The 25,600-nt window shown below is 38.2% G+C and overlaps 1 protein-coding gene across 8 annotated transcripts in view; it reads left to right on the top strand.

The window, feature by feature from the left end:
- Positions 1-25,600, top strand: part of NALCN (sodium leak channel, non-selective) — a 300,415-nt gene that overhangs the window by 246,191 nt on the left and 28,624 nt on the right. For 7 of the 8 annotated variants that reach the window (XM_089511232.1, XM_089511229.1, XM_089511230.1 and 4 more), the window contains 15 exons: positions 801-892; positions 3,820-3,942; positions 6,649-6,705; positions 6,974-7,094; positions 7,189-7,320; positions 10,952-11,119; positions 12,301-12,405; positions 15,576-15,682; positions 18,170-18,290; positions 18,382-18,480; positions 20,258-20,351; positions 20,656-20,762; positions 20,950-21,024; positions 22,865-22,984; positions 25,269-25,337. In XM_089511232.1, the coding sequence (XP_089367358.1) occupies positions 801-892; positions 3,820-3,942; positions 6,649-6,705; positions 6,974-7,094; positions 7,189-7,320; positions 10,952-11,119; positions 12,301-12,405; positions 15,576-15,682; positions 18,170-18,290; positions 18,382-18,480; positions 20,258-20,351; positions 20,656-20,762; positions 20,950-21,024; positions 22,865-22,984; positions 25,269-25,337 (1,590 nt within the window). The remainder of the gene's footprint in view (positions 1-800; positions 893-3,819; positions 3,943-6,648; positions 6,706-6,973; positions 7,095-7,188; positions 7,321-10,951; positions 11,120-12,300; positions 12,406-15,575; positions 15,683-18,169; positions 18,291-18,381; positions 18,481-20,257; positions 20,352-20,655; positions 20,763-20,949; positions 21,025-22,864; positions 22,985-25,268; positions 25,338-25,600) is intronic. The other variant, XM_089511233.1, reaches the window with a different exon arrangement.

Here is a 25,600-nt window from a genome sequence, read left to right as displayed (position 1 = left end):
CAATAAAAGCAAATTTCAGATAAGTTAATTTGCCTAGCTGTGCTCCAAAGACCTACATTTTAAATTACTCAGCAGCAGTCATAATTAAAAAAAATAACTTGACTAAGAGATATTTTCATATAATGTATGATTTTTAATAAATACCATCTCATTGCAATGCACATTTGTAAATCAATATAGGGACCATATGCCAATCCCTATATTTCTTTACTAATGTGTGAAGTTTCATAGAGGAACTTCCATAGGAAACAAATGCATGTGTAAGTTCCCCTATGGAAGCAATTGGACATTTTTGTTCAGTGCAAATAACCATAGTTATTTCAAAATTGCAAAAGTGGGCATGTGGTGTCTTGTGCACTGATGCAGATAGATACGCATGTGCATTATGCATGTAAACATGCAAATACATTGTGTTGTGTGTTGTGTGCAATGTAACAATTCAATAAAAAGGCTATCTTGCACAACTGCTATGTGGTTCCATTTCTTCAATCTTGGGCATGATTTCCATTTCTTGATGTCACCCTGTAGATCAAAGATGGAAATAACAATTAAGAATGCCAAATGATAATGTGCCACTGGGATAGAAGAAGTTACCTTGAAGAATTATGTGAAATCTACCCACTGATAGATCCTTCTAAATTTAATTGGTCTCATTACTATCTCTGGATAGCCCTCCTGTACAAGGCAATGGGGTATAAAGATGCTTAGTTTTTTCATGGAATATGGCCTTACTTTCATTGTCTTTGGTCTCACAGTGAAAAGTAGGTCCCTTTTTAAAAATATATTTATTCTTCTTCCAGCATTCTAACACAGTGAGGTATAGAAATGCACAGAGAGAAGACAGTGAGATAAAAATGATCCAAGAGAAGAAAGAACAAGCAGAAATGAAAAGGTACTTTGAATATAAATTTCCTATGGGTTTCTTATATTTAACATCTCTCCTTTGGCTTCTCCTAATTCAACAAATTTTAAGCAATCAATTAGATGGGTTTTAGCTGATCAGTCTTGCATATTTGCATAAGGTGCATATGGCTAAACATAAGATTTATGAAGCAAAAGGCATACTTTCTTTTTAGATGATGTGCACAAATATCAAAGCAAACAGCATGTGAGAAGCATTCTTAAATGCCTGGACAGAATGAGGCAGGGTTTTATAAGTACATTTATTTCTTTGTGGTGTTTACAGGCTGTCTTCCAAGGTTAATCTTTTAAGGTAGTAATTACAGTATATTTTTTAAATGATGTATTAAGTTATATCAACCCACAGACTAAAACTGTATTAATGACATTGTGACAGAAATAGCTTAATAATCTCAATAGATTCAAACAGTATAGATATTAAAAAAGCAAGCTGTGAGGAATAATAAAAATAGCATTTGTTAAATGCAGAACACTAAAATGTTGTTAAAAGCAGCTTGGAATGGACAAAGGCCTAAAGTTAATGCTACACTAGCCCTACAGCACTCTCCTTCCCTTGTGCTTGGCATAGTTTGGAAATGTGCTCTGGAGGGTTTTCTAGTTCTGGAGCATGGATTGGGGGCATATAGGACCAGGGGTGTCAGGTTGGATGTAGAATGAGACTTTTGTAACTTTAAAGCCAAACAGACTGAGAAACAGGATGAAGTGCCATAAAACTCGAAGGCTTTCATGGCCAGCATCCATAGTTTTTCATGGGTTTTCTTGGCTATGTGGCCATGTCCTAGAAGAGTTTATTCCCGATTTTTGCCAGCATCTGTGGCTGTCATCTTCAGAGACTGGCTACATAGCCTGAAAAACCCACAAAAAACTATGCCATAAAACTCTCTGAAGCCAGGAGAAGGTACCTGTCTTCTCTTACCTCACACTTTCAGATGCAGCCATCGTCTCCTAAAACGACTCTTGCAGTGGGGAAACAGGGAGGGCTTTGCAGAGTTTTATTGTACCTCTTCCTGCTTCTCAATCTATTTCTGCTTAAAGTTACAAGCGTCCCATCCTGAATCCAATCTAGCATCCCTTATGGGGCAGTAATAAGAAAAAAGGATTGCACTCACCCAGTTGTGTTGATGGAAATATTCTCACATCAGACAATCCATTGGATTCTGGATTAAACCATCAAAGATATTTTTTTTAAAAAATCCAGAAGTAGCACTCTTTAAAGTATTACAAAAAGGAGACTATGAAAACTCTTCAAAAAGACATTGCCTTCACCTGCGTAGGGAAACAGCTCAATAAACCTAGGGCTGTTACTGAATATATGATTAGTAATGCCTCTCTAAAACCTGCTGGCAAATTAATCTGGGGCATCTTTTAGTCAATTCAGGAAAAGAATAGCTGATTAGGAGATAAAATGCTGAAGCACTCATCTATGCTGAGTGATAGAAAAGAACAGGCCTGAAAACTACTGCATCTGTATCTTCTTCATACTCATAGCAATGCAAATGCAAATTGAATAATTCAGAAATGCAAAATGTCCTAGTACAACACCAGTTACAACTGGAGTTCACAAGTATAAAGTGTACCTTAATTTTCAAAGAGTGAGCAGTTACTGAATAGGAAAGGAACACTATATGCATGCTCAATATGTACATTTGTAGTTCAGATTCAACAGTATATTTTCATTTGAAGAAAAATATTTCATTTGAATTACCTCTAAGTATTTATTCATATTTTGTCTTTCTTTTGGAGAGCAGGAGGTAGCTTTTCCTTTCATTGATCCCATAAAGTACTCTGTTGCTTGCCACTAGTAAGACTGTGTCTGGGGAAGTAATCTACAACAACCAACCCACAGTAGCTTGCCTAGTACTTTTATTCTAAGCCAATGTAATATATGCCATCCGCTATATGTATCCAGTCTTTACTGTTTTTGCTTAAAACTAGTCTAATTCAAGGGCCTCCACAGAGTGTGAGGTAGAGGTTTAGAAAGAAACTCAGAAATACCAATAAATTTCTGACCACCAGTAGGAGGTCACTAAATTAAGGGTGTGCTCTGACAACACTGGATGTTTAGAGGTCTCTTAATGAAATCAAAACTTGTCCTGAACATTTCTCTTGGACATAGACCTCTCACTTTGCCCTTTGCAGGAGCACTTTGGTTTTTGACAGTTTGTGGCTCTCCTTTGCAGCTTCCTATTTTAACAACAACAAAAAAGAACTCATTCACTTCTGAGCTTATTTTGCTCCCAAGTCATGGGGCCAGTGCACATGGCCAGTAAAGAGTGGCCAGAGACTACTCCGGCCACAATCAGGCCAGGACCACAGCAACTGCATGGCCTGCTTCCAAAGTGGGCTGCTGCTGCAGTCCCAGCCAGCAGGAACAGATTATATCCTCTCCTTTTTGGGTCAGCTTTTCCCCCCAATTAGTGCAGCTTTTCCCCCAAAGCAGCCAGAAGCCGCCTTATTTGGCCCATGCATTTTGGGCCATGGTCATCTAGCTTAGTATGATCACATATATTGTTGGACTGCATCTTCCACCATCCCCAACCATTGATCTTCATGGTTAGAGTTTATGGGAATTGTATCCCAGCAGCATCTTAGAGCTGCAGGTTGGGAACCTCTAAGGTAACTCACATATTCATGCACCAAGAGGTGTAGGGAGTTTCCTCAAAAGGTAAAATTAAGAGATTGTCAAAAGCTATGTGATGGTTATCATGTTTAATGATTATCATAGCTGAGCAGAAGTTTCTAAGGTTTCTGAATTTAAACTATTGACAGACTCTCCAACACAGCCCAACGCAGTCCACCCCAATCCTGAAATCTAAGAATGAAAAGGAGATGTTTATATGTGACTGATGTGTTGTTCATGATTGAGTATCTTATAACTCCTTATGTCATACTTAAAAGGAAAGTCCAGGAAGAAGAGTTGCGAGAAAATCACCCCTATTTTGACAAGCCTCTTTTCATAGTTGGTCGTGAACACAGATTCAGAAATTTCTGCAGAGTGGTTGTGCGAGCTCGCTTTAATGCGTAAGTAAATGAGTACTTTGTGATTGTGTACGTATATCTTGTTTTGGCTGATCATAGCACTTCATCTCTTCATTCATCATAATACGTGTGGTCCAAACATTACTTGATCCTCGTCTCTAATCACTTTCATATTGGGCACAAGAATATTGCATATAAGAAGTACATTGATGTATTAAAAACTAGGCTTATCTTGTCCTGCACGCTGTTGTCATCTGGTCATAAGGGCCTTTCTGTTATTTGTTCCCAGCATCTGCTATTCAAACTGGGGTTCGGCAAGAATTTTGTATGACTGGGTTTTTGAAATAATTTTCCTAAATGTACAAATTTCTTCATATATGGGGTAGAAAGAATTTGAATTATTTTTAAAAAGACAATGGTGGGTTACACACTGCCATTTAGTATGTGCTCTGCACGTCCTACGGTTAGGAAGGGGCGTGCTAGGGTTAGGAAGGTTCTCACCTTCCTAACCACCCCTCTCCCTAGGACGCGCAGAGCGCGTACTAAATGGCAGCGCCCGTCCACATGGGCGCTGCCATATTTACATCTTGGACGCACAGCGTCCAGACGTGGCGCAGCAGAAGTGACACCGCAAGTGCACACCTCGCACCTTGCGGCACCACTTCCGGGTCTGGCTGCTGGGGCTTCTCGGTGTAGCTAATGGAGCCGGCACCAGACTGCCCGCTTTTGGGCGATCTGTAACACACCAATGTAATAGACCTCAGCTGGATCAAGGAAGTAGTCTGCCACAAACATTACAGGCAGATTTATCCATTCAGGCACAGAGTTTTTAGTGCTTAATTCCAAAAAGTCTGCGCCTGTATATATTATATTAGTAACGAGTGAGGATTGTCAACTCTTTTTTTTTCCCTGAGGAACTCTTCATCTTTAACACCTATATAGTGAGCTAGAGAGGCATGCTCCTTGTCATACTTAAAAGCACTGTATATACTGAATTTGTTCACTTCTAATGGGTGATAACTGGGACTGCTTATCAAACTTGACAAATTTAATATTAATGATGGAAAACCATATACAGTGGGTCCTTGCCTTACACGGGGATCCGTTCCGGATCCCTCCGCGTAAGGCGATTTCAGCCTATGCTCAAGCCCCATTGGAAACAATGGGGCTCGTGCACAGCGGCACACGGGGCGCAACAGGCGCGCACGCCCATTCAATTGAATGGGATGCACCACCCCTTCCACCCCGTGCGCACCCTGCAGCTTGAGCGTGTATGCTCAAGCCGCGTAAAGCGCGCCCGCGTCATACGCGGGCGCGCTGTACATACTTTGAATCCAACAGAAAAAACTGACAGGCTTCTGCATCCCTAGTTCAGAGGTATACTGCTTCTGACCATGGAGGTCAATCTCCCTGGGCATTCCATCTCAGACCTCAGAATAGCAGTCCTTAAACAAAAGAACTACAAAGGTAGATTGGAACGAGAAACTGAAGAATTGGAATTCATTCATAAACTACAATCCCTCAGCAATAGATTGAACAGGGACAATGGCTTCCTGACTCACTACACATTTCAACACTATCTGACCCTATCCTCATGGGGGCATCCTACACTCATCTATTCTCCCCAGCTGCAGGCTAGTTTCCAAGACCATTGGCAGTCTTATCCCACATGGATTGTCTAAGCCTTTTAAAAAGCCATCTAAGAAAGTAGCCATCTTGGGAAAGCTAGGCATGTAAGTTTATTAGTTTTACCTGTTACATAATATATGAAGAAATATTTTCATTGGAAGTGAAGGAGCTTCTGTCAGTCAGCATTACTGGCTAACCCCAAGTGATAGAATTCAAAGATCTTGGAGCACCTTTGAGACTAATTGAAAGAAATAAGTTGGCCGCATGAGCTTTCATAGACTTTAGTCTACTTCCACAGATGCTTTTGCTGGAGTGGAAGCCAGGGACAGACATATATATGTCATAGGTATGGGAGAATGTCTATTCAAATTCAAAATCCTTAGGGTATGGAAATGAAGTACCAAGTTCAGTTTTAACGATGGTCATTTGTGGACAAAGACATAGTCATTGATTATGGAAATGAGATGGCAAGACCAGTTTGGCTTTGGAAACTAGCCTGCAGATGGAGAGAACGGAAGAGTCAGGACGCTCCCCTGAGAACGGACTCAGATAGTGTTGAAATGTGTAAGTCCTTGGCTTCCACTCCACCAAAGGCATCTGAGGAACTAGTCTACGAAAGCTCATGCTGCCAACTTCTTTCTTTCAGTTAGTCTCAAAGGTGCTACAAGATCTCTCAACATACTGGATAACCCCAAGTTGTACTGTTTCCAAGGATTAAGACAAATTTGCCTTTGCCTATAATTTTATAGATTCCTGTCACATCTATCACCCACTAATTGCAAAATCTTGTGTGTGTCTACTCTGAAATAAGTCCTATACAGTTCAAGGGGGCTTATTCCCAAAAAACATACATGTAGGGTTGTTTCTGCATGTCATTTTTAAAATAATTTCCACTCTAAAACTGATCAGAACTTTTAAGGAAATCCTCTTCAGTTCAGTCATGCCATAAATAAAAGAATATGGTAGTAAAAGGATCAGAGTCATTGTCATAATTTCTGTTGATGTTATTATTTAAAACTTTATGAGCTCAACAATTCAGGCCCAGACCCAGGAGTCTTTTACATAATGTACAAAATAACTAGGGATCTAATTCTAAAAGTTGTTTTTCCTCTGTTACAGCTCGAAAACAGACCCTGTTACTGGAGCAGTGAAAAATACCAAATATCATCAACTTTAGTAAGCATGATGAAGGAGAGGAAGAGGGTTTATTCTAATAATTACAGTTTGTGTTTTTCTGTGTAGTGTTATTTCTTTTAATTTAAAAAAGTCTAGAAAATGTTCATTTGCTATATTTCAGCAGGAATAATGTTGCCATGAGTGTCTAAAACACTAAAACTATGAGATATTTTGCAGTTATTTTTCTAATTCATGCTATAAATTCAACAGTTTTCTATTTAAATTTCTGAGGCCCTCCCCTAATTAGGTTTGTTTCATTCTTTTCCAGCGATTTGTTGGGATTGGTTACTTACCTAGACTGGGTAATGATCATTGTTACTATATGCTCCTGCATTTCAATGATGTTTGAATCTCCCTTTCGAAGAGTGATGCATGCACCAACACTTCAGGTAACATGACAAAAGTCAGTTGTTGTACAAAATAATGTTGTTTTATAACAAGTTTTATAACTAAATATTCATTTGTCTTTCCTATGTTTTTCAGATTGCTGAATATGTTTTTGTAATATTCATGAGTATTGAACTTAATTTGAAGATTATGGCTGATGGCTTGTTTTTCACTCCAACGGCAGTCATAAGAGACTTTGGGGGTGTCATGGATATATTTATATACCTTGTAAGTTTTTGTTCTTTATACATTTTTCTCCAATACATTTAATCTTCTATGTCAGTTGGGTTACTTTTTTAAAAAAAAGACGGGCTTAATTTGAATGAATAAGAATCAGAATCCACATTAGGAATTAAGAATAATTTTTAAAGAATGGTTTCTTTAACTTTCACCTAAGCTTAAAATTATTGTTATTATTATTATTATTATTTCTACCCCACCTCTCCAACAAAATCGAGGTGGCTTACATCAATAAAATCCATACAATACAATACAATAAATCCCACTATCCCCTCCCTCCTTAAACTAAATCAACATAATAATTACAACAACAATAACTATAATAAATATAATTAAAACCATTAAAACAATCACAAACAGGAAACAGGACATCATGGGGTAGTCACTAGGATGGTCCATATCAGTGGGGCAATTAAGCCAGTTATTCAGGGAAGGCCTGTCGAAAAAGATCCATATTGACAGCCTTTTTATAATCGCGCCTCGAATTCACCTCATTGGCTACAATTCTGCCACTGTGCAAAGTTGTGCAAAGTACTATCAAGCAGAGTATTTTTAGTACATTGTTATCCAACTACATTTTGTATGCAAATGTATGCAAATGTTTGACAAATTAGTACAATTCGTTTGTACTGTTGCTATGCTTTAAATTAGTTTATTTTCCTCTCAGTACTCTTTAGTAATCTCAGGCAACACGTTATCCAAGAAGGGGAAAAGAAGAAACAAATTAGTTGGCACTTTTTCTGCTTGGTATCCCTTAGTTTCAGTCACCACTGAAATAAACTTGCACGTTATATTCAAAGTTCCTTTTCTTATTTGGCTGTTATTCACTTGAACCTCATCCCAATTAAACTACTTTCAGTGAATATGTATATTATGTCTGAGGTTATTTGTTTATTTAATAAGGTTAATTTTGGTCCCAAACACACCGCATAAATAATCCAGTTTGAGACCGCTTTAACCTACCTGGCTCAGTGCTGGGGAATTCTGGGAGCTGTAGTTTATTGTGGAACCAGGGATCTCTCTGACAAAGAAGGCTCAATGTCTCACAAAACTACAGTTTCCAGAGTTCCTTAGCATTCAGCCAGTGCAGTTAAAATGGTCTCAAACTGGATTGTTTTTGTGGGTTTTTCAGGCTATGTGGCCATGTTCTAGCAGAGTTTCTTCCTGACGTTTTACCAGCATCTGTGGCTGACATATGCCAGCCACAGATGCTGGCAAAACGTCAGGAAGAACCTCTGCTAGAACATGGCCACATAGCCCGAAAAACTCACAAAAAACTATGGATGCCAGCCATGAAAGCTTTCGACTTCACACTTAAACTGGATTATTTATGCAGTGTGTTTTGGACCATACTCTGTCTTTTTAAGACATTAACAGGGAGGATAAAAATCAGAATTAAGAGAGTAGGAAGATAAAATAGGATAAGAATAAGGATAAAATCATAAAAACAGAACAAATAAGAACATAAAAAATGAACGTCAAACAGAATGAAAGCACAAATAAGTCAGTACGAAAAATTCTTTCAATACAACAAGCATAGAAAAATTAAATTTGCAGGTACCAAATGACATGTCCAAGAGTTCCATGTATGGAGTAAGAGTGATATAGACAGGGTTCCACCACCATGATGTCCTTCTGACCCATTGCCAGTCACCTTTCCTCAGTTGCTGAGGGTACTCAGAGGAGGGCCTCCCAAGAATATCCCAGTACATGCAAAGGTAGTTATGAGGAAGATGTTTTTTTTTTCAAATTAACCTTCAGAATAGGGATCTCATATGCTTTATAGTGATGTAGTCCATGTCCATACTAGACAGTCCATTAAAAAAGAAAGAAAAATTATTTCACTTGTTTCATTTGATAATGAACTGCCCTTGGATGACATTATATAAAGAATTAATGTTAATATTATCTAAGAGGTGCTGTTTTAAAGATTCATAAAACTTTTAAGTGAAAACATTATGAGCTTGATTAAATCTCGCACATATTAAGACTGTGTCATCAGATGCAATGACTATAAGTTGTAACAGCCATTGTGTATTCAAGGCTTCTGCGTCTGTAATCAGAAAATGAGGTCATTTCTCAGAACCCTACTTCTTCAGCTTTGAACAACAAGAACTATATATGCATTCACAGAGAGACACACGCACGCACAGACCCTGCACTGCATTTTCATTTGTAAAAGAATCTGGGGGAACATATGACAAATATTATGTTATGAAGTCACACTATTACTTGTGAGCAGGTAAAGTTTCTCCCAGGCACCAGATCCTGTCTGATCTTGGATGCTAAGCAGGGTCAGCCTTGGTTAATACTTGGATAGGAGACTACCAACAAATGGCAGGTTCTGTAGGCTGTATTTCAGAGGAAGAAACTGGCAAAATCACCTCTGAATAATCCTTGCCTAAGAAAACCCTATGAAATTCATGGGGTTGCCATAAGCCAAGAACATAAGTGCAGACACACACACGCACAAAGTTGCACCAACCATTTTTAACTGGATAATTAAAACAAGCAAACACATCTATAGTCAAGTCCTAAAACTTGAAATAAACTCTTATTTAAATTAGCAAGTCACCGTTCCAAGAAAAGGAGATTAAAGGTTCATGATAAAGAAAGAGATCATTATTCATCTTTCCCTATCCTTCCATTCCTACATAATAGGAAAACATTTTAATATGAAAGCTAGGCCTGAAGAATTACTTGGAAGTCTTTCCTCACAAGAAACTAATGGCTCAGTGGCTAGCTGTCTGGCAAAATCTGGATAATAATTACAACTATAGGCAGGAGTAATTCCACCTTCCCCTCTGTATATCTAAGCGTTATCCAAGCTCATAATGAAGTCTACAGGGCACGGCTGAGGCCAGTGATATATGTCTTTGAGTAGGCATTTAGCTGTTTACTCCTTTCTTTGGTACAAGGAAAAGTAGTTCCCATCTACCTGCACGGCCAGCTCAAGACATTTTGCTTCCTGAAGAGAACAGTAAATGGTGTTTGTGAACAAACATGCACTCAGGCCAATGTTTGTTGTTCTGTGCCTTCAAATAATTTCTGACTTATGGCAACCCAAAGTTGAAACTATCACAGAGTTTTCTTGGCAAGTTTCTTCTGAGGGCGTTTGTCATTGCCATCTTCTGAGACTGAAAGAGTGTGACTTGCCCAAGGATTTCCATGGTTGAAACAGATTCGAACCCAGGTCACCACTACACCATGCTGGCTCATTTTGTACAAGGTACCTGGTACCTAAAGCCACCAAGTACCTTTCCCACTCATGGCAGTCAAAAATACATTTTTTGTCATTTATGACACTCAAAATATGCTACTGGAGGCAGCTGCCTTCACCACCACTGCATCCCCATTTTATGCATTCCGCTGAAGTTCATACAATGATAACTGTGAGATAGTAGTCACCTGCACAAAAGGAGGATAGAATTGGCCTCTTCAGGTCTGTTCCTGCATTCTATGTAACAGATATAGACAGATAGTTAATAGATATATAGACAGATAAAACTTTTTAAAAAAAGATTTTTAAGGCTATTGCGCAGCTAGTTTCCAACATAAATGCATAAGATTTTAATGCATTGTGTTATATTCTGGATTGATCTTTCCTCTTTTTCAAAAGGTAAGCTTAATATTTCTCTGCTGGATGCCACATAATGTTCCTGCTAAATCAGGAGCTCAGCTCTTAATGGTGCTCCGGTGTCTCCGACCCCTTCGAATCTTTAAACTGGTGCCTCAAATGAGAAAGGTTGTCCGGGAGCTATTCAGTGGTTTCAAGGAAATCTTTCTAGTAAGTATGGCTTATTTTCTTTCTGTTCCAAAACAGTTTTAAAAGTAAACCAGTATTATATTCAATAGTGACTATCCTAATTGCTCTAAGGTTGATGCATTTATCTGCATCCTAAAGAGTATAGATTAAAATCTCATTATTATTTCTTTGCACTTGTATCTCCATACCTATCTAATAAGCTCTTACTTCACCAGCAGATTGGATGAATTCAAAAACATGTGGACATTGTATTACTAACACTACTTCTATTCTTTATTTGCAGTAGGCTATACCACCACCAACCGCTCCTTCTCAGACCACCATCTGCTGATAGTCTACATATATTTATTTTAAGCAGTACTGCTTACCACTAAGTAGTACTAAGGTAGTACTTAGTAGGAGTACTACTATTTTGATCATATCATATTTCATATGCACATTGTGTGCAATATTTTGTACCTGGGAAAGTGTGCCTATTGTGTAATACAAGTGCATTAATTTGTATCATGATTGCAGCAGAGAATGCTGTTGTGCATTGATCATGAGCACATCCATCTCATGTTCTAGATCCAGGATGGAGAATCCATCAAATGTTAAAGAACCTATTGCACCCTATGATGCCAGGATGACATGAATATGTAGAGAAATATGACCAGCTTCTGGGCTTTCTAGAGACATATTGTTGACCCCTGTGGACAACAGGATATTAAACATGATAGGCTGAGCAGGCTGCTTCTTCTGGTTGTGTGTGTGTATCTGTGTGTGTGCATGTGTATGTGTGTGCATATGTAGCTATACAGAGGTTTACTTATGTTTATGAAATACAGGCCATATTGCTGATTACCTGAATGGAGTGAGGTGTGCATTTAAATGTGGTGAAAGTAGACACATCTCTGAGTGCAAAATTAGGACTACATCTCACAACTATATCTCCAACCATAAGGTCAGCAGCTATGCTCTGTGGGAGACTTGTCAAACATATCTGGAAGGCACCTGGTTACAGAAAGTTTCTCTAAACCATATATGAATAAGAGGAGACAGACCGTGCTTGATCAGTTCCCAGCACTGTGGGTCTCTTGACCAAACATTGCATGTCTCTTGACCAGACTGGTGACTTAATGGGAGATGTCCACAGTGAAGCCAGTAAGTAATCATTGGGCTGTTTTGAAGAACGTTTCACTTTTTCTAATTTACTCTTACAGGTTTCCATTCTTTTACTGACCTTAATGCTTGTTTTTGCAAGCTTTGGAGTTCAGCTTTTTGCTGGGAAACTGGCTAAATGCAATGATCCACATATCATTGCCAGGGTAAGAACAAGATTTGCTTTCTTCAACATGTTCAGACCCTTTACTTCCTTTGGGCCTAGGCAAAAAGTCATTGTCTTCTGAAGCCTCATTCTTGAACCAGGAGGAAGTGCTTGAAACACATGAGAACTGATGGGAAATGGGAAATGTATAACAAGGGAGAGTATCAATGCAGTTGCTTATAGGAGTCAGGCAGTCATTTAATGTACTCTTTGTTTATTTAAAAGAAATGGATTTTGGTATCAAACCCCCAAATTAGTTGCTAACATACTGAATCACAATATAAAGTGAATACAAGTTGCAACTATAAAAATAAAATAGAGAATTAATACACTTTGATACTGCTTTAACTGTCATGGCTCCATCCTATGGTGTCTTGAGTTTGTAGTTAGTGGCACCAATCCTCTCTGACAAAAAAGGCTAAATATCCCACAAAATTACAAATCCCAAAATCCCATAACATTGAGCCATGGCAGTTAATGCAGGGTCAGACAGTATTCATTCTGCACTGTCAATGAAGCCAGAACAAAGAACCTGCAATTACCACAAACAGCACTGACAACAATAAATCCAAGCAAATAAGTATAAATTGCAGTAGCACCATTTAGAAAGAGCTAAAGAAGAGGAGGAGACTGTAAAAAATGGAATTGTATATATTTCTACTGGAACAAATTTCCAAACATATGAAACCACAGCTCCAAAAATCTGTCCCTCCTGCCTACTGCTCTGATTGTTTCAGTCCTCTAATAGTCAAGCACAAAAACAGGACCTATTAAACATGTCTTAAAGTGCAGGCATGCTAATACAATATTGTGTGGTAAGGGTTCCCCAGAGTCACTTCTTCCAATACCCAGCCCCTAAGATCCTGTATCTGGGGTTGCCAGAGCTTAAATCTGATATGTGTGATGCAAAGCATCCATACACTACTACTGAGCTATCTGATTAATACAAATATTTCACTAATCAGTATCATATGCGAGTCCAAATAAAGCATTATGTGTAATGCAAGGCAAACAGGTGTGTGTAATAGAAAACCAAACTGCAGACCTATGCTTCCTACTGAAATAGTCTCATCTGCAGCAGCAGTGTTTCTAATGTGTATATATGTGGATGCTGGAACTTCAAACATTAAGGTAAAAAATAAATTAATTACTATTGATGGTTGAAAGGGGGGAATCAATTCAATGTTTTAATGCTGGGTAGGCAAAAACTTACATTTCTTGTTCATTAATTCACTAATTGCATAAATAGCCTTAAAAGAAGCTATGGAGGTTACAGACAAAGGCATGTTTGGTTGTCAGTGTTTTTTCCCTTGTTCCATATGCTGCTATAGTTCCCTTCAAAAATATTATTTTTGTATATATATTAAAAATATTATCTTTGTAATTTTAAATTAAATAACATCCCAGGTCTAGCAGTTTCCAGATGTACTTAACTACAGATGTCACAGTCTGACTAATGGGTGGTGATGGTGGTGGTGATAACAACAATAACACTTATTTATAATGTCCTTTCCACCAGAACATCAAACATATATAATCTAAAACAGACGATAAAACACAACACTATAAAACGCTAAGATACCAAAATAATATGCTGGCATACTAAAACAAACTCCTTATCAGTCATTACTCATCTCAGCAACCTTAGGCACACTAAGCAACTCAGCATTCCAGTGAATCAAAGAGTAAGGTCTTCAACCCTTTTACAAAAGTGGTAGATCCTCCTACACCAGGAAGTGCAAAAGGAAGACTGTACCACAAATGTGGAGCCAGATCCTAAAAGGCTCACAGCCTTGATAGAGTTGTACGTGTTGCTGGAAATGCCAATAATCCTTTGCCTGTAGATCTTAAATTCCTAGATGGTACATACTATGCTAACTGAGCTGCCATATAATGGGAGATATTAAAGCACAAGACCTTAAATACCAAGGCCAAAAACTGGTAATGAGACCTGGCCCAAACCTGGTAGCCAGTGGAGATCTACAAGGGAAGAAACATGTGAGTATTTGGGGAGATTTAAGACAACCTGAACTGCACTGTTTTGGATTAAAACCTAAGGAGCAACAGAGCAGGAAGGCAAACCTGTCAGTAGATTATTACAATAGTCCAAGCATGAGATAACCAAGGCCTGGACAAGCAAATGGGCAGTCTTGATGGTAAAAACCTATGGATCCTTTCCTACTATCAAAAGTTGGAAATTAGATGCCTTAGCAGTTGACTGATAAAGAGGTATAGAGACAAAAGATCATCCAGCAGGACTCCAAAGTTCTTGGCAACCAAGACAGAGGCCAGTGTATAACCCTGCAAACACAGTGAAGAGCATGAAAGTGGGACTACTAGGCAGTCAAGCTGAAACACCAGGATTTCTGTTTTATCCATATTCAACTTTAGATGGTGAGTGGTCATCCACAGAGAAACATTCGGTAAGCATTCCATCATGGGCTTCCATACAGTAGCATCAGTTGAATCAAAGCTCTGGAATATTTAAGTGTCATCTGTGTAGATGTGATATTGGAACCCACCGCTGAAATAAGAAATCCAAAGGGAAGCATATATAATGAAAAAAGAAGAAGACTCAGTACTGATCTTTGAGGCACCCCTCCAGTTACAGGGAAGGTTGTTGACATAGCTTCCTGAAATGAAAGAGCACGGGAATAGTCCAACAAAAAAGATATAAACCAGTACACAAGGTTCCCTGTTATTCCCAATTATGCCAACTGTAGTAATAAGATCTGATGATCCAAAGTGTCAAAGGCTGCAGAGGGATTTAATAGGTTTAACATCGATGTTTGCCACCAAGTCTTTGCCACTAAAATATAATGTACTGTGTGAATCAGAGCTGTTTCTGTGGAATGACCTGTCTGAAATCCTGATTGATGTGATGCTAGGTTTTGCAGTGCAGGGCATCTCAGAACTGTCACACAGAGTAGGGTAACTCAAAAACTATAAAATGGCACAGCTTTGAATGCCACCAGTTTAAAACTCACTGAAGAGTTTTCATACACCTTTAATGCCTAGGTTCTGATTTATTATGGTGCTGAGATTTTTAATGAAATTTAATGTGATGTTGACATTCCATTTATGATCTCCTTTTGCAGAACTTACATGAAATATTTTGGTTTACAGACAAAACATAGTTTCATCAGAATTTTCTTTTTATGTGTATAATAGGAAGACTGTCATGGCATATTCCGAATAAATGTCAGCGTTTCCAAAAATCTAAATTTAAAACTAAGACCTGGTGAAAAAAAGCCTGGATTTTGGGTGCCACGAGTCTGGTAAGTGGTATATTTTCTTTCCTTGGAAGAGTAAATTAATAATCTAAAACATGGAGAGGACACTACTGAATTCAGCTATTTGATGAGTGACTTGCACAAAGCAAAAAAGTTGATACAGTAACAATTTTAGCTCTAGTGATAGAGAATTGCTCATCCAAGTTTCAGGATGACTGTGCTGGATTTATACCCCAGCAAAGTAAACTGCACCTTAGGGCTTTACATTATGAAGGTACTTTAAATACAATAATATTTTTGTTGTTGTTGTTGCTAAATTTCTTTTTTTCTTTTTTTGTAATCCTATGGGATGATTTATATCTGACACATTTTTATTCTTCCCGAAGATGGGGAAATGAATGAAAGAAAATTAAAGATACATACATGCTTGCAGTAATAGTCTTTCAAGCCAGAAATAAGATACTGTATATCCACAAACAAACCAGAGATAAGATATATTCACAAGCAGTTTTGTTTAATGCAAATTTATTTTTCATTCAAGGAATGTGTGCATTCCTAAGGCACACATTATATAATGTATGTTGTACAACTACTTCAAGACTGGCCCAATATAATTCTTTTTCCAAGTATTGTTTCTATAATTCCATATTAGTACTAAATCACAGAGCCAGAAATGCATCTGGAATGATAGTCCTCCTTCCCTGAAATTGTGTTCAGTCCACAAGTCACCCTTAATTACATTGCACTGAAAACAATAGCACTGGTTGCTTAATTAAAGGCAACAATCAGTTATTAGAATCTTGTATAATTGACTGTAGCTAAGGTATAATAAAATGATCTGAGACAGACAATACAGTTTTCAAAGGCTACAAAAACTGTTCAAGAAATGTTGGATATATTCCTTCTAACTTGTTACACAGGGGCTAGCATTATAAATTGCAGTAACACAGATTAAGAACCAAATTGTGGTAAATCCATTAAACATTAGAAGACCTAAATGTTCCAAGAGAAATTATGGAATCCTTTTAATATCCTTTGAATCCCATTTGCACCAGGACTGCAGCGACTACACACACCTCGTCCCAATATGGGCTACCGGTACTTGGGATACCCAGGTTCATGTCTCCTTTGATCCATGAAAATCACTCATTGACTTTAGGCAAGTCACTTTCTCTCAACCTGACATACCTCAAAGTGCTGTTGTTGCAAGGAAAACAGCCACACATCCCACTTTGAGGCCACTCAAAGAAAAATATGATGTAAATACAGCTAATAAATGAATAAAAATATTACATTGGGAATCTTATCCATCAATGAAACCCACAGCTATAGTTTTACTATAGCATTAGGTACTTCCAGGCCCTTCACTGGTCCCAGTTATATATCAGGTACTTCACAGGAGTGGGAGGATGTGGATATGTTAGGCCACGTGACCTAGATTGCAAAACTACACTTTTTTACATGATAACTTCCTCAACAACTAACAGCAAAAGAGAGGCCATTCCAGGCTGCAAAAGAAATCATGTTTTATTCCTGACCAGTCTGAGTGCAATGCATTCTCTTTTTCACATGGATTCTTGCTAGATGCAGTCCATTTTGTATACTTTCCATGTTAAATGAGTCAAAACAATGTCTGCTCTGACTGGCAACAACTTTGACTCTTCAAAAGATCTGGCACAGAAATCTTTTCAAGCCCTTCTTCTTGGGATCTATTTAACTACAAATGCTATGGACTGAATCTGATACCATCTTCAAAGTATTATCATAGAATCATAGAGTTGGAAGAGACCACAAGGGCCATCCAGTCCAACCCCTGCCATGCAGGAACTCTCAGTCAAAGCATCCCCGACAGTTGGCCATCTAGCCTCTGCTTAAAGACCTCCAAGGTGGGAGACTCCACTACAATCCAAGGGAGTGTGTTCCACTGTCGAACAGTGTGAGCAGGAAAATGTGCCATGGTATATTAGTGAAATAATGCATTGCAAGTAATTGTACACTTAATTGACAACATTTTTTTTCTTTTATGCGAGCTTTTGCCATAATTATTTTAGGAAGAAGGCAGCACATTTGGGTTTTGAGACCAAGAACTGTTCGATATCCAGTGCAATTGAGCCTTTTGAAAATCATTTCACTTGTTTAAGCTGTACCTCACATAGGGCTAAAAGCTGGGCAGCAGCATTAAACAATTAATAAACATTTTATTGTTTTTGAAAAGTTTGGGAACTTTATGGCACAATTGTATACATCAAGCAGTAAGTGCATATGGGGTTGAAACATTTGTCTGTTTTTCCAGATGTTCTGATGTCCAATTACACTCTTATCTATCATTATCTTCTCTCATATCCCTTTGTTTTAACAATGAAATAAGAGGGAATGAAAATCAGAGATATAAAAAAAAGTATCCCTAGGGCTTTTAATACTTGTCTGTATTGCTGAGGTACAGAGAGAGAACTGCTCACTGACATGGCTTTCAGGATAAGTAAGGGTCTTCACAGCACTTATTTTACTCCATAATTCTGTGCTGTATTACAGGGCCAATCCTCGAAACTTCAACTTTGACAATGTTGGCAATGCAATGCTGGCATTATTTGAAGTCCTTTCATTAAAGGGTTGGGTAGAAGTCAGAGATGTTATCATTCATCGTGTGGGACCAGTAAGTATAAACCTTGACACTTATCAGACTTTCAGTCCCTTATTTCATTTATACAGAGGAATACATTTTTAAAAATCTCTTTACTTTGCAGATCCATGGCATCTATATTCATGTTTTTGTGTTCCTGGGCTGTATGATTGGTCTGACACTTTTTGTTGGAGTTGTCATTGCTAATTTCAATGAAAATAAGGTAACAGTATAGGTTTTCTATCTCTATTGAAATGGTTTTTTAAATTAAGTTGCATCTTCTAAGTGTGGTAATGCAGGTAAAACATAATGACCAGGAACACTTTTTTGCCAGCTTAGGCTGGTCTGCCAACTTAATGCCATCCATTTTGCGAGATTCAGCTAACCATTTTGAAGCATGTTTAGAAGCTTCATCCATGACAAACTGTGACAGTAAGGTTTTAGTTGGAGTTATTTAATATATCCATGTTATTTCTGTTTGTTCTAGTCTGTTGCTGTGTGCAGTGAAGTCATTTCTGACTTATGGTAAACCTAGGATGAACCTATCACAGGGTTTTCCTGCTAAGATTTATCTAGAGAGGGTTTGACATGCCTTGCTCTGAGGATGAGAAAGAGTGTAACTTGCCCAAGGTCACCCTGTGGCTTAGTGGAGATTTGAACCCTAGTCTCCAAGATTCCAAGTCCAGCAGTCAGACCATTACACCATGCTGGCTTTCTGATGTAGTCGGAGCACATCATATATTTCTGTTGGCTTACCTTTGTGTAATTCAACAAGTAATTGTATACTACCTGTTTTTTAGCATCAATTATTTTGGTCACTGTTTTTTGTTGCATACACACAAAAATATAAACACACACACACACACATATAGTTACATTATCATTCATAGATAACAGTCTGTGATGTTAACATGTCTATTTACAAAGTCAACTGGAGTCAACCACCAGTGACTCCAGCCCATAATGCCAGAGCCTGGAAACGTTACTGGTTGGGACTATTGGCTCCTAGAATGCATCCAGCCAGCATGTCAATTGGCCTCAGTGACTGGGAGATTCTGGGGCATATAGTCCTTAAAAAGAAGCTTTTCCAAGCTCATGGTAGTTGTTGCATCAAATGATCATTGTTGAATCAAATGTATTGACTTCCTATTTGCCTCCAGGCTTATATTGTAGTGAATATATCAATCTTTAAAAGTGTAAATTGTTTGGGATCTTATGGTCATCTTCTGCTTTATACACCTACCTGTTGCTGGCTTAAAAACAACTGAGGATCTCTTCATCTACTCTTCTCACTTTCTGAACTGAGGCAGGCTATAGTAGCGAAGTAGGCAAGTATCGGTGTTTGACTATGACTCTGGAGACCAATTCCCAGCTTGACCATGTAACCCAGTGGGTGACCTTGGGCAAGTCACACTCTCTCAGCCTCAGGGGAAGATAACAGCAAACCTTCTCTGAACACATCTTGCCAAGAAAATCCCACAATAGGGTTGCCTTAGGGCCTCCATAAGTCAGAAATTACTGGAAGGCTCACAACAACAACAACAACATAATAGCCAAGTCCTGAAATTCCTTCACATGAGAAATTAGTTCAGCTCCTCACAAACAGATTTCTGACTCCCATGGGGGGACTATGAGTGCAGACTATACACGTTGGCTTTCTATTCTGAGTCATTCCTTCTTAGTGCATGGATGTTGTGGCAAGCAGCTGTTCAGCACAAGCCCAGGGCCAGTAAAATGACCTCATTACTCCTTTCAGTATGCAGAGGAGTATTGGAAATATTGCAAAATTTCTTGATTCAATCCCACTTCTGGTGGCCAAAAATAGGGCAGAAAAGTTACTAAAGAATAAACTCTTCTAGAACATGGCCACATAGCTCGAAAAACCCACAAAAAAACTATTACTAAAGAATTACCCACTCCATTTCTTATATATGAAATGGCCTGTATCCACTCAATTAATCAATACAATCCAGTTGTTCCTTTTGTACTTGCTTATTTAGGGAACAGCTTTGCTGACGGTTGATCAGAGGCGATGGGAAGATCTAAAGAGCAGACTCAAGATAGCTCAACCTCTTCACCTCCCACCTCGCCCAGGTATTGAGAAAATTTCAGTTTCATTCACATTCATCATTAATGTTCTTAATTCTGAAGGAAGCTAGGATTCAAGTTGTATTCATGTGGCCAGTAGGGGGCTATGTAGACAAGAATATGAAGATGAACTACAAGTATAAATTGTTGCAGAAAAAATATCAGCCCAAAATGTTGTACTGTTTGGAAACTGTGTTTAAAATTGTCAAAATATTATAAAAAATCTAGACAAAGTTTTGGAACATAGAGGAAGAAACATCAGAATTATGTAGCTGATTAAATACTTTGCCCTTAACCTCTGTTATTTCAGATAATGATGGATTCCGAGCTAAGATGTATGATATAACACAGCACCCATTTTTCAAGAGAACTATTGCTGTTCTTGTTCTGGCACAATCTGTGTTGCTGTCTGTTAAGGTATGACTATTTTTGTGAGCATGTTGCTAGGTAGGAGATTTCATGACCCTTTCCCTCAATAATGTGATGCATTTTTGTCTCTATAAAACTAGCAATGGTAGTGATTGATCAACAAAACCCTAGAGCTCTTTTGTAAAGCTACAAGCCCTTTATAAAGCTTTCTTTCTTTCTTTCTTTTTTGCATAAGTGGGATGATCAAGACCCAGTGACCGGTCCTTTAGCTGCAATGTCAGTTGTCTTTACCTTCATTTTTGTTCTTGAGGTAAGGAGATACATTTAATTAATTAATTTTTTTCTAAATAAGATTATTTCACTTTGTGTCATAGATTTATAAATGCCAGATTAGATTAGAGATGTAAATATTTATTTGCATCTGGCATGAAAAATGAAACATTTTATAAGCTTTCTCTAGGCAAGAGATGTGCTCTGACCACATCTCTCCTGTGTTGGCATCCTTTCACTGGCTCCCCCTCCCTTTCCGCATTCAGTATAAGCTCCTGCTGGCAACGTTTAAAGCCCTCCATGGGCTGGCCCCTCCTTACTTATCAGACCTTATTTCTCCTCACCTTCCCACTCGGGCCCTCTATTCTGGTAGTCAAGGTCTGCTCTCCCAGCCCAGGATTTCCTCTGCCCCATCTCGGATTTGCCCCTTTTCACTCGCTGCCCCTCACTCCTGGAACCTTCTTCCCCCGCGAGCAAGAGCCATCACTTCTTTAACCAGCTTCAAAATGGAGTTGAAGACCATCCTGTTCAGGGCAGCGTTCCCAGGCATTGCATAATTGTCACTTGCTATTTGATGTTCTTCTGTTGCCTGTTTTATTGAATCATTTCGTGTATTGCTATGTATTTTATATGAATTATCCTACTAGAGAGGTCCCTTCCCCCCACAACTCCCTTTGTGTCATGTCTTTTTAGATTGTAAGCCTGAGGGCAGGGAACCATCCAATTAAAAAGATTGTATGTACAGCGCTTTGTAAATCTACAGCGCTTTATAAATAAAGGTTAATAATAATAATAATAATAATAATAATAATAATAATAATAATAATAAGATTATAAGACTTTTTCTATATTTTCTAATTTAAAATTTTGGGACATTTTGGCAAAAATTGTGCAAAAAAACTTCCAGGTTTTTGCTTTAAAATGCTTGTGGGTGTTTGTTTTTAACCACAGTATTACACATGTCTGAAATAGAAACAAATGTGTAAAATTCTACATTACAGGAAAGAAAATTAAAAAACAAAACAATCAGATTCATAAAGTACTAAGATATATACACAAAGATAAGCCAACAGAAATATATGGAGTTGTCAGACTGCACCAGAGAGCCAGTATGGTGTAGTGGTTTGAACGTTGGACTATGATCTTGGAGACCATGGTTTGAATTCCTGCAGAGGAAGCTTGCCACTGCCTTCCTTTGGGGCTGAGATTAGTATGGCTTGCCCAAGGTCACCCAGTGAGCTTGCATGTCCAACCAGCAATTTGAGCTATGGTCTCTAACAATGAAACCACTAAACCACACCGGCTGTCTAAAGAAATTGGCACATATTGCCAATATGCATCCTTTCTGTCTATGGAGTGTTGTTGATAAAACAAAATGCTAACGTAGTAGAAATTACTTTCCTGAGTTATTAATTCTGACCAAAAAGTAATTAACAAATATAGAAATGGCAATCATATCATTTTATCTTATATCAACTTGCATTTTGGACAACCATCTAAGGGCCCAAACAGACAGGCCAAAATAAAGCTGCTTCGGGTCACTTTGGAGATATGCTGTTTAAATGACACATACATTTTAAGAAGCCCGAAGCTGCACCAAAGTCACGCTCTAGTCCTTAACACTCGAGCATAGCTTTGCCGCAGCTTCTGGCCTCTTAGGATAACTGCATCATTTAAACAGCATACCATCAAAGTGACCCGAAACATCTTTATTTTGGCCTGTCTGTTCGTGCCCTAAATTTACTTTTTAATCCAATTAGATTCTTACTCATTTTCCAGTAATCCTCAGACAAAATTCTATTAAAATGCTACAGAGTACTCATGAAATGTGAGAAGAATATTTCACAGAGAAATTAATAAAATCTATTAATTTCTGATAGGTTACCATGAAAATTATTGCTATGTCCCCAGCTGGCTTTTGGCAAAGCAGAAGAAATCGCTATGATCTCTTGGTGACATCCTTGGGCATCATATGGGTAATCCTCCATTTTGCCATAACTGTAAGTTTCAGCACACTGTATTTTTAGCATTTTAAGTGCATCATCAGAACAAGCTACTTGGGAGTTCATCAGGAAGCATACAAAATAGAATCTTGGCAATGGGTCTCTCTACTCAGATCTGGTTCAGAACCAGTTAGCTCTGGGCTGTTGAGAGAGTGCAAAATCACAACGACAAGAACAACAACAAAAAGTATGATTGGAATTTGGTCTTCAAATATGCCATACTTCTAAATTTGTGGAGTAGTCCATAAAAACATAAAAGAAGCCTTGTGGCTCCTTAGAGACCAACAAATTCATTGCAATTTGAGCTTCCATGCACTGTATCCAACTTTGTCAGATGCATGGCTATTCTTTGAGAATAGCAGCAGTTTTTTAAGTATAGTGAGTGCTATAGTCAAATCAATTAGAGCACCAGAAACCACTATACATCATCCTAGTACATGTGGCATTCATGGTGAGTTCTCTGTTCCATAACTAATTGTATGACAACTTGCCTGAAGCTCCAGATCCTAGCAATGAATACATAAGAAAACATGGTTTATTCCATGTTTGTATGATTGGAGTTCATTCTTATTTAGGTGACAAATGTTTGTGGGGGTTTTACCTTGTGAAATCAAGGCAGAAAGGTAAATCACTCAATGCTTCTTTATAGATTTTTAAATGCTCTTCTATATTTATCTGCATAGGCCAGCCTAATTCTCTTCTCTAAATGTGTGCTTTCTATGCCTTCAATTTTTAAAAAATGCACAGAGGAGCCATAACTTGAAGTGATACAAAAAAGGCCAATTGACTAGGCCTTTTAATGTTCACTGAAAGAGAGAACTGACTTTAGACATATGCAGATGGCTGCTACATGATGTTGTGGCTCAGTCCCCAATATGTCATTTACACTAATTGTGGCTTATGGTATATCTGGAAATGTATAACTGCCTAACTGGTTCAACAGAGTTTTATGGTACAAAATACAGTATCTGCAGATTTTTGTAATGCTTTTGGCTTAATCTGCATTGCAGAATTAATGCAGTTTGTCACCACTTTAACTGCCATGACTCAATGCTATGCAATTCTGGGATTTGCATTTTTAACATTCTCTGTCAGAGAGCTCTAGTGCCAAAACAAACTGCAAATCCCAGGGTTCCACAGAATGGAGCTATAACAGTTAAAGTGGTGTCAAACTGTATTAATTCTGCAGTGTAGCAGCAGCTTTAGGCTAGTGCACACTTCCTCTTTGTGGTATGGTACCCACATGAAAATGCAGCAACTTGGAGGCATCTTTATTTATATGAGATGACTCCCCAGTTGTTTCCTATTTTATTGTTACAATGCAAATCACCCAGTTGTTCAGACTTGGTGAAAGCTACCAGGATCATATAAGGTGCCTCATGGCATAAACAGTATGGAATGTGAACCTTACTCCACATAGCTACGTTTTTATGCTTCAGGAGACATTTAAAAAACAGAACCTAGGTGAAAATGCACTATACTGGAGATTTTGAGTGTTGTAGTCCCAAAGCAGTAACTTTTCCAAGCTCTGAAAGAAAATATTTCTCACAAAGTCTGTCTGTCTGTCTGTCTGTCTGTCTGTCTGTGTCTGTCAGTCAGTCACAAAGCAGTGGAATCCCCCCACCCATGGTAATTACTGGCTGTCACAACAAATTGAAATGGAAGACCTATTTGTGGCTGTCAGCTATGTTGGCGCTATGGAAACTCCATATTAAATAGCACTGTGCTGTAAATACTAGTTGATAGGAAAAAGGAGTGGAGGAAGAGTGCTGTCCTCCTTCGAGCATTTGGCCAGCCATTCTCAGAAACAGGGTGTTGGGCTAAATGAATCTTTGCTGTCTTGCAAAAGGGCCGATCTTATATCATGGGCAAGGAATCTTTTGCTCACCAATTGTTCAGGAAATTCAGGTTCATCATCCTGAACTTTTGGCCATGCTTTTAAAATATTGCTGTTCTTCATCCTCTGTTTATGAATGAGACCTGAATAATGAAATGGCATCTTTCTTTATGTATAAGAGTTGAATTATTTAATTCAGTGATACTCAATCTTTCAGCCTCCAGTTTTTTTTACTTAAGTTCCCAGGAGCCCAAGCTAACATGGTCAATAATCAGATATTCTAGTCGTTGTTGTCTAAGACACCCAGAAGGGCAAAGTAGAGAACCACTAAGTTAGATAATACTCATAGCCTGATTATAGTATGTGTGACTCAAGTGCAACTTTCCTAAGCTGCTGTGTAAGAAGGAATACTGAACAAAAAAAACTCCTGTGTTTTTGTTCTAGAATGCCTACACATATATGATGGGAGCATGTGTCATCGTTTTCAGATTTTTCTCAATCTGTGGGAAGCATGTGAGTACAAATTAGGGCACACACATGCCCAATTTTATACTGGTCATGAGTAAATAAAAAAGGCTGGTTCATTGCTTTGTCAGTGCCATGTTTTCAATATCATATTTTATTTCTCTGTTCATCAAAGCCATATTTTCAATACCAGTATTTCCACACACTATGTTATGCTCTGCTGGAGATAAACCAAAGCACTGAAGAACATCGAAGGTGGAAATGTGAACAGAAAGCCAGTATGAATTTTTATTTGACAGAACCTAAAACAT

Source organism: Sceloporus occidentalis, unplaced genomic scaffold (assembly GCF_023333645.1).
Source record: "Sceloporus occidentalis isolate IW3139 unplaced genomic scaffold, rSceOcc1.0.p SCAF_2, whole genome shotgun sequence".
NCBI classification, from domain to species: Eukaryota; Metazoa; Chordata; class Lepidosauria; order Squamata; family Phrynosomatidae; genus Sceloporus; species Sceloporus occidentalis.
Note: the sequence above shows the minus strand (reverse complement) of the source record. Positions and strands in the feature narration are given on the sequence as shown.